This window comes from Chelonoidis abingdonii, chromosome 8 (genome assembly GCF_003597395.2).
Source record: "Chelonoidis abingdonii isolate Lonesome George chromosome 8, CheloAbing_2.0, whole genome shotgun sequence".
NCBI lineage: Eukaryota > Metazoa > Chordata > Testudines > Testudinidae > Chelonoidis > Chelonoidis abingdonii.
Window position 1 is genome coordinate 35,418,399 of NC_133776.1, and position 17,118 is coordinate 35,435,516.

At 42.1% G+C, this 17,118-nt stretch overlaps 1 protein-coding gene across 1 annotated transcript in view; it reads left to right on the plus strand.

Moving 5' to 3' along the window:
• Positions 1 to 861: 861 nt before the first annotated feature.
• Positions 862 to 17,118, plus strand: part of SLC19A3 (solute carrier family 19 member 3) — a 21,611-nt gene continuing 5,354 nt past the window's right edge. The window contains exons 1-5 of the mRNA XM_032766109.1: positions 862 to 984; positions 4,592 to 4,752; positions 5,206 to 6,022; positions 9,780 to 9,972; positions 15,821 to 15,962. Of these exons, the coding sequence (XP_032622000.1) occupies positions 4,603 to 4,752; positions 5,206 to 6,022; positions 9,780 to 9,972; positions 15,821 to 15,962 (1,302 nt within the window). The 5' untranslated portion in view covers positions 862 to 984; positions 4,592 to 4,602. The remainder of the gene's footprint in view (positions 985 to 4,591; positions 4,753 to 5,205; positions 6,023 to 9,779; positions 9,973 to 15,820; positions 15,963 to 17,118) is intronic.

Consider the following 17,118-nt stretch of genomic DNA (forward strand, 5'->3'; position numbering starts at 1 on the left):
TGGGGAGTGTTAGGTACAGTGAACTAAAAGGGGTATGGAAGGGAATACAGCTCCCCTTCTATTAAAAACAAAAAGGATTTCTTGGTTTAGCAATACAGAGCTATTCTCCACAGCTCTCCCTTCTCCCAGGTTGGAGCACTGAGAACGGAATCTCCTGGATCCATCTACTTTGCAGACACAAAAACAGTGGTGGCTAATGTTTTCAAACTGTAAATTGGTAGTTGGAGAACCTAACGGATCTATGCTAACCTAGCCCAGTTGAGAATCAGGTCAGCTGGGAGGTTTCAGAACCTTAAAACTATACAGTGTACTTATATGTACACTTCATACATCTTTTGTAGGCTGACAATTATTCTCCCATTCACTACCGTTCTTCAACTCCCTCCTCCAGACTCAAATCTGTTGTGACCTCCTCAGGAAATTAGTCCAGCCAGTGACCACTGTGGGGCAGTTGGGAACAGACAGTTTATTTCATAAACCATTGGAATGATTTGGAACATCAAACTGTTCAGTAATTGACTGATGTCGCCTCATTACTTGGTATCATTACACTTTTCCTCTATCACTTTGTTAGTTCACACACACTTTTTTTAGTCAATTAGATGGCAAGTTCTTAAGAGAACATATTTATTACCTGCATGTTTGCACAGGGACTAGCAAAGTGTGCCCAGTCTTGACTGACTGGTGCCTTTTGGCTCTGCCACAATGCAAATAAATAATATGCCAGAATTAAACTACTGTTCCTTTAAAACTTTTTAATTAATTCCAGTGAAGCTAGCTGGGCGGATTTTCGGGAAGCGCCTGGTAAAACAAGTTGAAAGACAAGTGCAACAGGAAGGCAGCCAAAAACAAACAGGAGTACAATAGCTGGAATAAAAGGGGAACAAGGTTGAACTAGGAGAAACAAAAGAACACGGACTATTAAAAAGGGAACTATACCAAGGCGGGACAAAAGGAAATCAAGAACAAGCCACGACAGACAAGGTTTGATTGCATCCGAGTTTAAGAAACCTAAAAATCCAATAAATGCAAAGGAAAAAGGGAGAAAAGAAAGGGAGGGAAATCAGTGCTATTAGAATATGAGGGACTTAACAGAATAAGGGGAAAGCAGCAGCTCTGGAAAAAGTGATGAATTGAGATCAGAAACAGGGTGGGCAAAAGGGAAAACAAAGAGGTGGTGTTGCTGTTTGACAATCAAGGGAGTTTAGCAACTTTCCAAAAGAAGTGCAGAGAATCATTAGCATAAAAGAATGGATGGCAATAAAGAGAAAAGTGCAGGAGACTGGTAGACACCCTCCCCAGTAAAAAGGTGAAAATCTTGTTGTCAAGAATGATTGTGGATCATATAAATTAAGTGCAAAAAAAAAAATCACTTATGCTCTTGGGTAGCAGACTTGAAGAAAGACTCCTGGGAAAAGAAAACAGGACACAATTGTAAGAAACCCATGCTTGGATTGGGAATTCGCCTGCGTGTGCACTGCAATGGCTCTGGGTGTAGTCACTGGGGTTGCTAACGTATAAAAAGAAAGGTTAGACTAAGCTTTGCTGAAACCTGAAGAGGATGATGTTCATGTAGCTCAGAAAAAGAGTACTGTGTTTGACGAGATACTAGCAGCCAAGCAAACATGCCTGAACACTTGACTTTGATATTAACTGTGGGTCACATTGTGACCAGCTGCTCCATGGATGCACATGAGTGGGGTGTACAAAAGGCACCCATTTAATCCCCTGCGTGGCAGTTTCTGAATTCCCTAGAATACAGAGACTGCTCATTTCTAGCACTCCTAGCAGTGTAAGAAAGTCTCAGAGGGGATGAGGAGAACGCAGGGGTCCCCAACCCCTTGCATTGGCTCACATAGCTGGCCAGGCACGCAGCATGGAGTATATCATAACTCTTGAAGGAGTGTAGTGGCAGATTAATTCTCAGAAGCAAACCTAATGAGAAGAAACTGCACATAACATGAGCTTTACTAAATACGTTCCTTTTATACCGTTACGTGCACACTGAAATCCATTCTTTGCTATTATTGTTCACAGTCTAAGTATCATGTGAAGTATATTTGTTTATTTACAGGCTTATCCATAATGTTGTATTTTAGCTTCTCTTTAAGAGAAACGAAAGTGAGGAATAGGGTGACCATTCGTCCCATTCTGACCAGGACAGTCCCTTTTTTAAGCACTGTCCCAGCCATCCCAACCTTTTTTCCCCCCTCAAAAGGAAGCATGTGTTCCATTTGCTCTTGCCAACTGATCAAGTCAGCTAGATTAAACAGGACAAACTCCCACTTTTTAGGGGGAAAAGTGGGGTGTGATATGGAGGAGGCAGAGATGCCACCCCCACGGGGAAGGTAGGGCTAGGGGGGCAGAGCAGCATGCCTGGTCCCTGCAGTGTTCCAGGGACTGGGCAACAGCCTGGGGTTTTTTCCCCATTTTCTCTTTGGGAAATATGGTCACCCTAGTGAGGGAATGTTATTATGACTAAATGGGTAGGGTAGAAGACATGGCAGGGTAAGAACACGCTGCTGCCATGGCTGCAGTCTCAGCAGCGGAACCACGAATAGTGGCTGCAATGACAGGGATAGAACGAAGCAGGAGCAGAAGTTCAATGGTAGCAGTACAGCTCTCTTGTACAGCAGTGCAGGCATGTGCCCTTCCGCTCAAGTGTTGAATATGTTGGGATTATCTTGCCCCCTAGTGACTAATCTACAAAATTCACACAGGACCAAATGAATCACAGTGTAAATCCATTGAAGTCAATAGACTATGCCACCAGTTCTCAAACTGGGGGTTGGGACCCCAAAGTGGGTCACAACCCTGTTCTAATGGGGTTGCCAGGGCTGGCATTAGACTTGCTGGGGCCAGGACTGAAGCCCAAGCCCCACTGCTCGGGGTCAAAGCCAAAGCATGAGAGCCTCAGCCCTGGGTGGTAGGGCTCAGGTTACAGGCCTCTGGCTGGAGTGGTGGGGCTTGGGCTTTGGCTCCCCACTCCATCCCTCTACCACCCAGGGCAGTAGGGCTAAGGCAGACTCAGACTTCAGTTCCCACTTCTGGGGTCATGTAGTAGTTTTTGTTGTCACTGCACCACACACCCCTTCTGATGTCCGAGAACCCCTGGACTATGCATTGCCTCTGGTTTTGAAAAGTGATATAAATCAGAATCCCTACTTACTGCCCTGTCAGGGAGCCTAATCAGCTGTGATGTAAGAAGGTGTAAATTAAAGTTGCCTTTAAATCCCTTACTTTAATTTATATGTTTTACATACACACACTGTAAATCACTTTGCTTCCTATAGTAACTCTTCTGGTCCATTAGTATGTGAGTTAAACAATCTGGACTGCCTTAGATTTAGTACATGTAAATAGACTATTTAGAAAATATTACAGCTTCACAGAAAAATATAGATAAAGGGATTTTTTTTGTTGTGGAAATTTCAATGGAGATTTTCGATGTTTCATCCCTAAATTGAAAATTTTGACTTTCAGGTTTTCCAGTGAAAAAAGCAGACATTCCAAACATAAATCTGACCAGTTGAAAAACAAATTTCCATCAAAAAAATTGATGGAAAATTTTCAATCAGCCCTAGGTATAGGTTATACATTGGCAAGAGGGTGAAAGTTGAAATAAACTTATGGGGATCTAAAATGGTGTAACCTGTGCACTGAGGTGACTGAAAAATGTACCAGCTTAGATTCCCAATAGATTTACCAGCTCAAATTCAGAGGTCATATTGAAGATTGTGTAAGCTAAATTCCTAAAGGAATTTAAGTAGGGAATTTACTTCCATTGACACATCGCCTCTAAATTTGGCTCACCACACTTATTTAGACTTATGCCTGAATTGGGGCCAATGGATTTAAACTGGGTGTTAATTTGTTCCATAAATCCCAATACATGAGAGTGCAAAAACATCTCTCTTTCAGTTTCAGTATGCTCTATTGAGGGATAACTAATAAATCATAACAAGAACTTTCACTTACATTTTAAATTGTGGGACAGGATCCAAAGCTGACTTCTGTGGAACCCTGCCAATTTACACCCACAGAGGATCTGGTCCAGTGTCCTTTCCCATAGTTGACTACTATGATCCATCTCCCCTCCCTTGGTAGCCTGACCTCCCCTGCACTTTGGGAGATCTGCACATGAAAGCAGGAAGAGTTGGGAGGAGACCATTAATAAACAAACTGTGTCTCATTTTGCTCTCAAGTAGGAAATGAAAAAAAAAAAATTCCTCAACCATCAACTGACTAAGAAAAATTTTCTGTGGTCAACTTGGTTGTCACTCAACACAGAGAATAATGCACCTGAATTCCACAGCTAAAACTCTCAAGCAGTCCTTTGTAGTCCCTTAAAAAATCCTGTAAAACAACCACTAATTGAATGGGATTTCTATAAGTCTGTGCTTTTCAACAAGAGTTGTTCTCTTGCACGCTTTTAAGAGAAAGCGGCACTCTGTTGTTTTCAGTGTTCACAAAAGTTTCTTTAGTGTCTGGACCTTTTAAAAATAATTAACTGAATTTTAAAATAGCCTTCAGTTCCAGGGAAGAGCACCTGTCGTCTATTTAACACACCATTTCCTTCACCATATTTTAGTTGGCCAGGCCATGGCTTGCTGGAAGGAAATACGAAGCAGCAGCTGGATTTATCCTACTCTGGTTCTCTGCATTTATGGATTTTTCTCCATGATGAGGCCATCAGAACCTTTCCTCACCCCTTATCTAACAGGACCAGATAAAAACCTGACTATCGATGAGGTATGGCTATGCTACACTGCTTTCCCATTATATGGAATAACAAAATACTGAGTGTACTTTATTCTTCATAAAGAAACTATAAGAATCTCATTTACTCACTGCCACTTATTACAGAAAGATACATGAATGATATTTCCCCTGTGAAAGATTAGGAGCTCAATCCTCATTTCTGCCCTAAAGGGCCAACAGAGAACTCCCTGACAGAAGATAATATTCAGGGGGCATGTAGACAGCATATGTTTAAAAATGTTAAGGCGATAGGGTTCATAAAATAAAGTTTTCCCTATTAAACAGTGAACAGTGCAGTATAAGATTGTGCATCATGCATACTTATATTGCTATATTTAACGCATTGAATTAACAGCAATGAGCATGATTCTTTCTCCAAGTTTATTAAAAAAATAAAAAATAAAAAAAAATAAAAATCACAGAATTCCTTCCTTTCCCTTCCAGGTTACAAACCAGGTTTTCCCAGTTTGGACATACTCCTACCTGGTGCTGCTGTTTCCCGTTTTCTTGATTACGGACTATCTGCGCTATAAGCCCATCATTAGTCTACAAGGCCTTAGCTTCATTATTACATGGCTGATGCTTTTATTTTTCCAAGGAGTGTTAGCCATGCAGTGGATGGAGTTTTTTTATGGGATGGTAACAGCCACTGAAGTTGCCTATTATGCCTACATTTACAGCGTTGTCAGTGCTGATCATTATCAGAAAGTGACTAGTTATTGCAGAAGCATCACACTTGTTTCAACCACAGTTGCAGCAGTGCTGGGGCAACTTTTAGTATCTTTGGCAGAGCTATCCTATTTTTATCTAAATGCCATTAGTTTGGCTTCTCTGTCCTTGGCCTTCCTAGCCTCATTTTTTCTACCAATGCCAAAAAAAAGTATGTTCTTTCACAAAAATCATATCCTTGAAACTCCCCAAGGAAGAATGGGACAAGACACAATGTCAAATGTACCCAGCATTAACGGGCAGCCAAGTTGCCAAGAGGACAAAGATGCTGCGAAATCATCCGTCATTTCCAGGACATTGCCTGAATGCCAGTCTGACAAGCACCAGTGTCATATGCTTGCGCAGTTATGCAAGGATTTAAAGGAATGCTATTGCACAAAGAAGCTTCTTTACTGGTCCCTATGGTGGGCTTTAGCCACTGCAGGCTATAACCAGATCGTGAATTACATCCAGGTGTTATGGGACGACAAAGCACCCTCTCAGAATTATGACATTTATAATGGGGCTGTTGAGGCTGCAGCAACATTTCTGAGTAAGTAAACAATATAGTATTAAAGTATTTCCTCCAGCAAATTCTAAAATACAAACTATACCAGGTATATGTTATAAATCATGTGTGCTCCTATCATGTGGTTTAAGTCCATTTCATGCCTCTCAAGCATTCCACAGTATGGGCAGGCAGGTTGTACATTCAAGTTATAATACTTCAGGAGACATATGAGAAGCCTCAAATGTAACACCAGGCCATGTATTTCTCTAGGGGGGTGACTCCCAAAGCATAGTCTTTAGATGACCAGAGTTTTGTGCAGTACTTGGTGGACTGTGGAGAGCAGGCCGATCACATGGACCTTGTGTCCAGCTGCTACATTCATTCAAAGAAGCTCACAATGCATTGCCACCCTGTTATTTTTCCAATGGGCCTTGCTACGTTTGCCCCAGAAATGTTACCCATTTATGAATGGGAAGGGGTGTTTCTGTGAGACGCTCCCTAAGAAGACATGGATCATACTATGAAAAGTTAAGAGAAATCCTTCCATAGAGTATGGTGCACACTTTGGACGTACTCTTGTGTGCGGTACTTCTCTTGATAAGACCCAGGCCAGTGTACTTATTAGAATTAGCTATCAGATGACAGGAAGATCAGTTTAATATCAAACTTAATTTTCAGATGTTTTATGTGTTCACAGTCAAATAAATTTCAGTCTGAAGCATGGGGTTTGGAAGTAATATATGATGAGATGGTAGCATCCCCAGAGTTAAAGTGCACCTCTAGGGTTTCATTAAAGGTCCATCTCTAGTTGAGTCTTCTCTCACATATAACCCTATTGCCTTGCTACTCATATGAATAAAGGCTGCAAGACAGAGCCTTTGTGAACAGGAACTTAAAAAAAACTCCAAGCCTCAAGAAATTTCTAAATCCTAATTGGTATGTGCAATGTGGTGCTAGAGGAGAATTTTTTCACCAAAAATTTTAAGCGAACTGTTATACTCACTATCTTGATGGAGTGGGTTTAGCCCACGAAAGCTTATGCCCAAATGAGTGTGTTAGTCTCTAAGGTGCCACAAGGACTCCTTGTTGTTTTCACTATCCTGAGATACCAGAGTTTTAAAAAAGAATTAGGAACCTGGTCCATTGCTACCCTGCAGCTGGAATAGTTATTTACCCCAATGCAAAACAAATGCAGAATGCTACCATCCCAATCCAGCAGCGTTTTACATTCACTTTGCACTGGGGTAAATGGCTGCACAAGGTGCAAGGCAACAGTGAATCACTCCCAAGGTGTTTCCTCAGATAAATTCTCATAACCATTCTGTGTCACGTCACATCTCAAAAAGCCCAGCAAGTTCACACATTGAGCACTAGGATATGTAAGCGATTGTGATACTCTGCCTGATTAGGAATGAAAGAACACTGTTTTCGGTTGGCATCCTATAGATTTTTCAAAATCAATAAAAAGTCTGGCTGGCCTAGCAAGTTTCACAAAAGATCTGTGGACTTAGCAAATTCATCAGTCAAAGGATTTGCTTCAGGATTCTAGCTGAGCTTGTAAAGCCACAAAGGAGTTTGGCATATTTTAAAAAGGACATGAACAAAGCTCAGCGGAATTACTAAGGTCCCCGGGGAACCCCAAGGGTCTTCCAAGCAGAACTGCGAAGGAGACAGTACATTCACAGATCAGCACATGTACATTTCAAGAAATATCACTACAGTTCTAACAAACAGGGGACTGCAACATGCTAATTAATACAGCTGTCTTCAGAATGCAAGGAGTTACATATCTGCAGCCAAATAAGTACTTCCAGATCATATGGGCAAACACCAGTATTTTTACAAAAATACTTGTTCAAAAACCAAGAAAGTTCCCAGATAACAACGCAGCCAAGTTTGAGTGCAGGGTACATACAACACTCACGGTTCCAGAATGTACCTTGCACCAAAACCTGGCCTTGCAGTCTCTGCCTAACTCCCTTCCTCCTGTAGTCATTTATGTTCTCACCCCTTCTGGGGTAACAAATCTCTTAATCCAAGTACAAAACAAGCACCAAAACCAAAAAATCTTCGGCCCCACTGGGCTCAGCCTTCAGCCCCATCCACTGCTGGAGGACCCAGGCAACAATGGCCTGTCTTACCACCTAACTACTGGCTACTGAGCTCCAAACAACCCAACAATCTGGACCAGGTCTACCCTCCCACCAAGGGTCTCTGGCTGGCCACTGCCATCAGACAGTTCCTGACCTGAGTCAGGCTTCTTGCCCCAAGTGGGAGCAGCCTATCTGCTCTCCTTCCCCAGCCAACCCCCAACCACTGGGCTCTCTTCTATTTAAGTCCAATAACTAATTAAACAGGGCTGGCCCTAGGCCTTCTGACCCTTAAAGTGGCAGGACACCCTTTTATAGTTAGTATGTATCGAAAAAAAAAAAACCCTCCTAAAATAATGGTGATGTGCCTAGACTACGATCATCAGACAAACGGGAAATTCTAAGTTAAAGTTTGTGGGGGTTTTTTGGGGGTGGGGTGGAGAGAAGGGTGGTAACCAAATTGAAGGAATGTAAATGCAGTCTATGCCACCTGAACAACTATAGCTTGGCTCCATAATGCTGCCAGCCTTTAATATCCTGTGGTGTTGTTAGTCACTCTAGGACTGTTCGGGGAAGATGCACTTATTATGGGATCTAGTGCTCACTCCCAAGTATAGACCCATTGAAGTCATTTCATAAGTTGGGTATTTGAACAACTAACCTGAGTGGCTGAATTCTTAGGGACTGGCGTTTGACTTTTATGCACACCTACCATTCAGCTCAGGACATCATCAACTTGAAGATTACATTTCTACCTGAAAATTCATACCTATTGCTGTAACAAGTAACACCTAAGAAGACTGAGACAAAGTAGTTAGCAGAACAATATATGTTCTATTTTTTCATGTTTGTTTACTGTACTCACTTGACAGCATTTTGTCTAGAGTCACTGTTTTTACTGGGCAGATAGTTAGCAAGAGAAAAAACAGACTGACTGAAAAAAATCTTCTCAATGTCAATAAGGGAGCAGAAAAGCCCTTATACATTTTTTAAATAATACATTTAAAAGGACGTGTTGCAGAATGCTCTCTCAAATTTTTTTTTTTTTCAAATTAGTCAATTAGAAAAAAAAATTAAATAGAAAGTGTCCCTTAAGCCAGGCAAAAGCTCTTCCTTCCAGCATTCAAAAACTTTAACAAATTGGTCTGTAACAACCTTTTCTATACATCAAATCTATACTTATCTGATATTTCAGAAAATATTCAGCAACTTCATTAAAGTGGCAAGATACCTGTCAGAATTGCGTCAATATCGACCATTAGACTGGTAAATAAAAATGCCAGCTTGAGGTACTATGTCTACGACTGGAATAGCAGTTTCTCTTGATTTATCTATGGGAAGCATTGAACCATCTAGTATGGCTTCTTTTGTCAATCAATTAGCCCAGATTCTCTCTCTAGAGTAGTCCAGCTCCGGTACATACTGTTGACATTTAGACTAAAAACATTTTCTGTTTGCACAACAGCTTGTCCAATACACCGAGTATAATCATGCCTATGATTTATCATTAATAAAAATGACAAGACTTGATGAATGCAGGTGTCTAAAAATGACTAATCTGTTACATAAAATAAACAACTTACAACTGGAACTAGAACTGTTCTAGTCAAATATTTACCGTGGGCTTTAAAATCAAAATATAAGTATGTTACTATTCATTTGATAGCATGGCAGGTATAAAACTCAATGTTCTTATATCATCTCTCTAGGTTCAGTAACCTCCATGGCAGTAGGATATGTGAAAATTAACTGGGATCTTTCAGGAGAGCTAGCACTGGGAATCTTCTCTGCACTGGATGCTGGTTCTCTATTTCTCATGCATTTTACTACCAACATCTGGGCATGCTATGCTAGCTATCTAGTTTTCAAGTCATGTTATATGCTCCTCATAACAATATCAACGTAAGTACAAACCATCATCATGCTGAATTGTTTATTCACAGTATCAGAGGGGTAGAGTTAGTCTGGATCTGTAAAAGCAGCAAAGAGTCCTGTGGCACCTTATAAGCTAACAGATGTATTGGAGCATGAGCTTTCGTGGGTGAATATCCCCTTTGTCGGATGCATGAAGTAGGTATTCATCCACGAAAGTTCATGCTCCAATACATCTGTTAGGTCTATAAGGTGCCACAGGACTCTCTGCTGTTTATTCACAGACTTCTCAAACCAATAAACAAGTCACATTAGATACTCCTTCAATTTAAAAATAATGAAGTCTAGCATTAGATTGATTACAGCTCATTAGCCCCTTGAATTAAATCAATATATTCCCTATTTTCATTTCAAGGGGTTGTTAGAGTAGTATGGAGGACTAAGACAAGAAAACAAGGACGACAGCCAACCAGTACAAATGTATCCATCTTTCCTCCCACAATTACAAATACAACACTGTCTTCAGCTGGGTGAAATGTGAAACGTATACGGTATTTGAAAAATGTCACCCACAAGTGACCACTGAATGCAGAAGGAATAAGCCACAGTGTTTCTACATAACTGGAAATGTCTCAAGGAATTCAACAACTAGTTATATTATGCCATCTCTATTTCAGCTAGTTAGGATATCTGGTGGATATTTATTGCTGTAAGCTACATTTTAGATATGATATAGCTTTGTCACAGACGGCATTAAAAGCTGTTAAATTAACCTACAGCTATACCTAGGTTTATTTACAGCCAGGAGCAGCTCTAGGGATTTTGCCGCCCCAAGCACGGCAGGAAGGCTGCCTCCGGCAGTTTGCCTGCGGAGGGTTCACTGGTCCCGCAGCTTCTGCATGCCTGCGGGAGATCCCCCGAAGCTGCGGGACCAGCAGACCCTCCACAGGCAAACCGCCGGAGGCAGCCTGCCTGCCGCCCTCACGGCACTGGCAGAGCAGCCCCCGTGGCTTGCCACCCCAAGCACGCACTTGGCGTGCTGGGGCTGGAGCTGCCCCTGTTTACAGCTTGCTGTTAGGTTAATTAGTGCTTTTAAAAAAGGACTGATAACAATACACACATCCAAACTTTGTTTTTAAAAGGGCGGGGGGGGAGATTTTGCTTATGTTACATTGCAGCTATACAGACAGAGGTGACCTCTTCCCAGGGCTTGGAAAATACCAGCTTCTTTAGCCCCCCGTTGCTCTGGGGGGGAAAAACCCATACAGAGTCACACAGCAGCTGGCGTATTTTGGTGTAAGAAACTATAGGCTGGCTAGAAGTTTGTACGTAGCTGTTTTCTGTAGTTGTGAGTGCAGTAAGCCTAGTTGCTGTGATTGCTATCAATCACCATCTCTGCTCAAAGCAGTTAGACAAACTGAGCATATTATAAAGAAAAAGAGTTAGAAAGAGTAACCTGAATTGTGTCCTCATTTTCTCCTTACTAGGAAAAGCCCATTAATGGATTTCAATCCTTTCCTGATTACTTGAAAGCCATTAGATGAGTTAAACCTAACATGTTTACACATCCCTGGAAGCCCATCTTTCTATAATCAAGAAAAAGGAACAGAATTAAATAAGAATGTGCGAAAAGCAGTATTCCTACATTCCCATATCATTGATACGAAGCTTGCATCTGTCTACACAACACACACTAGCACTAGTGGGGAACTTTCTAATTAAAGATTTTTCATCAGAAGATTCCAATTCATCAAAACTGAAACTGATCGAAACAGAGCCTTTTCCATCAACAATCTCACAACTAAAAGAAATGTTGAAAAAAGTTTCAAAGTTGTCGAAATGTTCATGTCAGCATTTTCAAAATGAAAAGTTCGTTCTCTGGTTCAGAACAACTCTTATTTTGACATTTTAGTTAATTTATACTAAAACACAAAATATTTAAACAATCAAATGCAACATTTCAAAATAATCAAAACAAAGTGTATCAATTGACCCAATCTAAGGTTTTTTTTTCCTTCTTTCCAGATTATCAATTTGCGAAATTTTTCAACATTAACTTTTCATCTCAATTTAGGACAGGAAATTTTTTCAAAATCTCTAAACTTCTCACGGAATAGGAAAACCATTTCACACCCCTCTCTCTCACACACACCCCTCTCTCTCACACACACGAAGTAGTATGACACATCTGACTCACTATTCAATCCAGCCTTCTGTTTATATTGCTTTTTTGTGAATATGGTGCAATAGAATTTTGTTCATACAAATATTTGGGGAGGATTTTTTTCATGCAAATACAGCTGTTGAAACATGAATGGGTGCAAGTCAATTTGTACTGAAAGTGCATTCCGAGCCACCTTTGATTATTAATCCAGCTAGATAAATTAGGTCAAGTCTTAAATTCAGCCAGAGTTGTCTGGAGCGGCGCTCTGGTAAATATTTTCAACCCCCCTGGGGTTTTCATAGCATGGTGTGGGGGTGGGGGAAAGGTTGGCATGTGTGTGAGTGAGAGGGGGAAAAAAATGAATATAAAATCTGCTGAACAGCAAATAAATCCAGCCTATTTCTTTCTCTTCCTCAGTCAAGAATGAATCCAGCTGTTTTTAAATCTGAAGTCTATGAATATCCAAACCTAATGCTCATTCTTTGCACAAAATAGACAGGAAACAGATGTCCTAAGATTTCCTAGACTACACAATGCTCCTCTCAAAGAGATTCAACATCCCAATGATTTTTTCAGGCAATGCCCCTGTTTTTATAAATGCTAGCTCACCCATTGCGTGACTTACCTGACCAATCTCACAGCCCACATTCTTAGTGCTGCATATTGAGTACTCGCCATAAATGGTTTCCAAAACACCCGAGGGCCCAAATATAACTAAGCAAATTTACACTGAGATAGTGCCAAAGCCTGCTCCCCAATTTGCTATATGCTGTACAGACTTACAGAAGGTAACAGTCTTAAATGTTATATGTTCAGGAATGGTAAACAATGAACAAATTCTCCAACAGAAGGTGACAGACACGTCACCTACCTTGTGTCTCTCGTATCTGGGACCAACATGGCTACAAACACTGCAAACAGAAAATATCCTGATTGGTACATGGACAGTTCACAAACAGGAAAATAGGCCAAATCTGACAGATGGTTTGCCATGAAGTTCAACCAGCTCTACCAAAAAATGGAAAGCCACAAGAACTTCAGGAACCTAATAAATATCCTATGGCCAATAAAATAATCGACATACTGTACAATGTATTGCAAGAATTACAAGCAAACTTTCTGAGTAGAAGACCCAAAAGATACAATTTTACAGAGAAAGGTTTAAAATAAATGCAAAAAAAAGTGAATGGAGAGAAAAACTTAGAGGAATTCAGCACAGATAAGAAGTAATCAATGCCACTCTCAAACCACAGACTCTACAAACCAACTGACAATTAGAAACTCTGTTCTTAAGAGGTTCTATTAGATCCCATAGGGCTCATCTGAACCAAGAATGGAAGGATAATCCAGAAGTTTGGTACTAGCCGGGGATCTGGGAGACCCAGGTTTAATTCCCTGCTCTCTCATAGGCATCCTGTGCAAGTCTGAACAAACCACTTATTATTTCCTCTGTGATTTGTGATTCTCCATCTACAAAATTGGGATTATAGGCAATACCTTGATCCTAGAGGACAGAAGGTGAAACCTCTCCTGAGGCCTGGTTTACACTAGCCTGTTATTTTGGAATTAGCTGAGTTATTTCAGGAAAAAAATGATTCCGTCCATGTGACCAAACAGTTTTTTTCAATTTAAAGGGCTCTTAAATTAAATTTCTGTTCTCCTCCTTGGCAAGTGGAGTAGCACTTAAATCGAGATCACAATCCCAAGTTAAAGGTATTGTGGACACAATTCGACGTTATTGGCCTCCGGGAGTTATCCCAGGATGCTCACTTGTGACCGCTCTGGACAACACACTCAACTCCAATGCACTAGCCAGGTGGGCAGGAAAAGCCCCGGAAACTTTTGAATTTCATTTCCTGTTTGGTCACCAGCAGCACAGGTGACCATCAGCACAATCCACCATCACAGGCGACCATGCAGAGTCCACCATCACAAGAGATCACGCAATCCCGGATTCGCAAACGAGCTCCAGCATGGTCTGAATGGGTGGTACTGGATCTCATCGCATGCTGGGGAGATGAGTCTCTTATGACAGAACTACATTCCAAAAAAAAGGAATGCAAATACCTACACTAAAGTCTCCAGGGCCATGGCGGAAAGAGGCTACTCCAGGGACACAAAACAGTGTTGTACAAAAATCAAGGAGCTCAAGCAAGCATACCAAAAAGCCAGGGAGGTAAACGGGTGCTCTGGGTCACAGCCCCATACATTCTGCTCTGACCGTGAGCTTCATGCAATTATAGGGGGTGATGCCATCACTACCACACCACTGTCCGTGGACATCTGCAAGGGGGGAGTTGCACAGAGCAAGGAGGAAGTGAAACTGGAGGACGAAGAGGAGAAGGGGGAGGAGGACAGTGCACAGGCGGCAAGTGGGGAATCCGTTTTCCCCCCTAGCCAGGAACTAATCTTAACGCTGGATCCAATAGCCTGCCCTCACTCCCAAGGCAGGCTCCTGTTCCATGATCCTGCGGAGGGTCCGCTGGTCCCGCGGCTTAGGTGGACCTCCCACAGGCATGCCTGTGGAGGGTCCACTGGTCCCGCAGCTTCAGAGGATCTCCTGCAGGAGGTCCGCCGAAGCCGTGGGACCAGCGGACCCTCCACAGGCAAACCGCCGGAGGCAGCCTGCCTGCCGTGCTTGGGGCAGCAAAATGCCTAGAGCCGCCCCAGCCATGTGCCACGCATCTAGGAACGTCTGTGTCCATGTCCTCATCAGTACAGTAATCGCACTGTTGTCGCTTCCTTGCCCGGTTTTGCAAGTACTGAACATATTGCTGGATAATGCGTAAGGTATTTACAATGGTCAAAACTGCAACAGAGATCTGAGCGGGCACCATGTTTGCCGCGCAATAGCACCTGCATAGGTAATCCTTGAAAAAGGGCGCGAAATGAACTGTTTGGTTCAAGATGGCCGATAAAAGGCGGTAAACGGTTGTCTTCTGTAGCTTCCACGGGAGCCCAGGACAGACAACATGGAAAAATCAGTCAGAGCAGAGTTTGCGGCAGAAGCATGAGGAGAGTTTGCGGTGGAAGCTGTGCGGCTCTGTTCACAATGGGCAGGAAATGGTTAGATGAAAGAGTAGATAGAAAGAGGAGAGGACATTTGAAGTGGATTCAACATACCAGGAAGCAGGCGGTGCACTATGCTGCACCGTCTGCTGGCAGCATGGCATCAGCCGCAGCTTTCATGGAGGGAGGAGTGAGTGACGGCACACACCCAGAAAAACCCGTAAGAATGTTTTTGCCCCATCATGCACTGGGAGCTCAACCCAAAAGGTGGCAGAGACGGGGGGAAGTGTGGGATAGCTACCACAGTGCAACGCTCCGCCATTCGATGCTAGCCTCGGTACTGTGGGCACACTCCACCGAATTCACATGCTTTAGTGGGGACGCAACACTGAATGTATGAACTTGATTCTGGAAATTCAAATAAAATAATTTCGAATTAATTTTGTACTGTAGACGTACCCTCAGACTATGGTAATATGGGGGGACGGGGCATGTAAGGACAGAGATAGGTAGCTAACATGTTCAAATACACCTTGTCTTGTCTACACTAGCATGTTAAAATATGTTAGTACCGTGTAAAATGACCCCTTTTATCCTAGCCTAGACATACTGTACTATATGTGAATCGTCGCTCTTTTCCAAGGAAAAGGATAGGGAATACATTCACGTTCTCTGCAGTTTAACTAACCAACCGTTTAATTTTAGGTTTCAGATCGCTGTCAATCTAAGCATGGAACGCTACGCTTTGATGTTTGGATTCAACAACTTTGTTGCACTGGTGATTCAGACCATTATAACTGTAGTCGTGGTTGATTCAAGAGGTCTGGGATTGAAGATAGTCACCCAGGTAAATAGTATTATTCACTTCACATTTACTGTTTGGCGAATTCAGTTAGTGTTGCATGCATCTTAACCCTCTAAAAGGAATCCTTTGACATCACAATTTCCAGTTTAAGCAATCATAATCCACTCTTCTTTTGTCCTTTCCCTAGTGTAGACAGCACTGAAGATGTAACTTGGTCACCAGGTTTGAAAGTTTGCCACTGTGTTTTTACATAAAACTCATAGGTTAGTCACGGTCCCTTCCCCTCACCCTTAGTGGCCCAGGTACACACTCTAGGATCCCATTAAACTGATCTTTTGATTTTTGGCAGGGACCCCAGACCAATTCATGACTGAGCAGGTAATACTGTTGGGCTGCTGCCAACTTCCTATCAGTGAATACAACTAAACTAGCCCCCACCCTGCTGAGAAATCTACATAATCTCTAGTCACAAGGTGTCATGGCAGTTCAACAGAACAGAACTAATCGCAAGAGGCTCCTGCATTCTAATTCCATCTCTGACACAGACCTGCTATATAACTTAAGTCAGATAACTTTGCCTTCCTGCCTCGAGTTTCTCCATTTGTAAACTGGAATAGTAATACCTACTTATCACATAGCGGTGTTCACTGTGCTCATTAACCAGTCCTGCTTCTACAAATGTCAACTGAAATTTTGCCTTTGAGTTCCAGATCAGCAGGATCTAGCCAAAACCGTGGTAAATTATTTTTCCCTCTTTGAAATCACATGCTACTTTCTAGTTACTGAAGAGAAGTGGAAAGGAGCCTTTGGTAACTTGGCGGGAGAAGGAGGTGGTGAGAACGGAAAGAATCATCAGGGTACCAAAGTAGGAAAGTAAAGAAAGGGTAGAACTGGCTAACGTGGCTGGCAAAGGGGGCAAGACATGGAAAAAGGAGCCCTATTTTGAATCTGTTTGATGCGGGAACCTGTCTGATAATTGCTATACCCTTGCAGCTCACAGCCACACCGCACAGAGTAGGAATACATCCAACAGCACAGAATACCTAGGTATCAGACCTAGGGATCTGATTTGGATATGGATAGAGACCTCTTTAATGTCTTTAATGAAGTAAACACAAAGGGGAAATGTGTGATTATGGGAGACTTCAACTTCCCGGATATAGACTGGAGGACGAGTGCTTGCAAGAATAATAGGGGT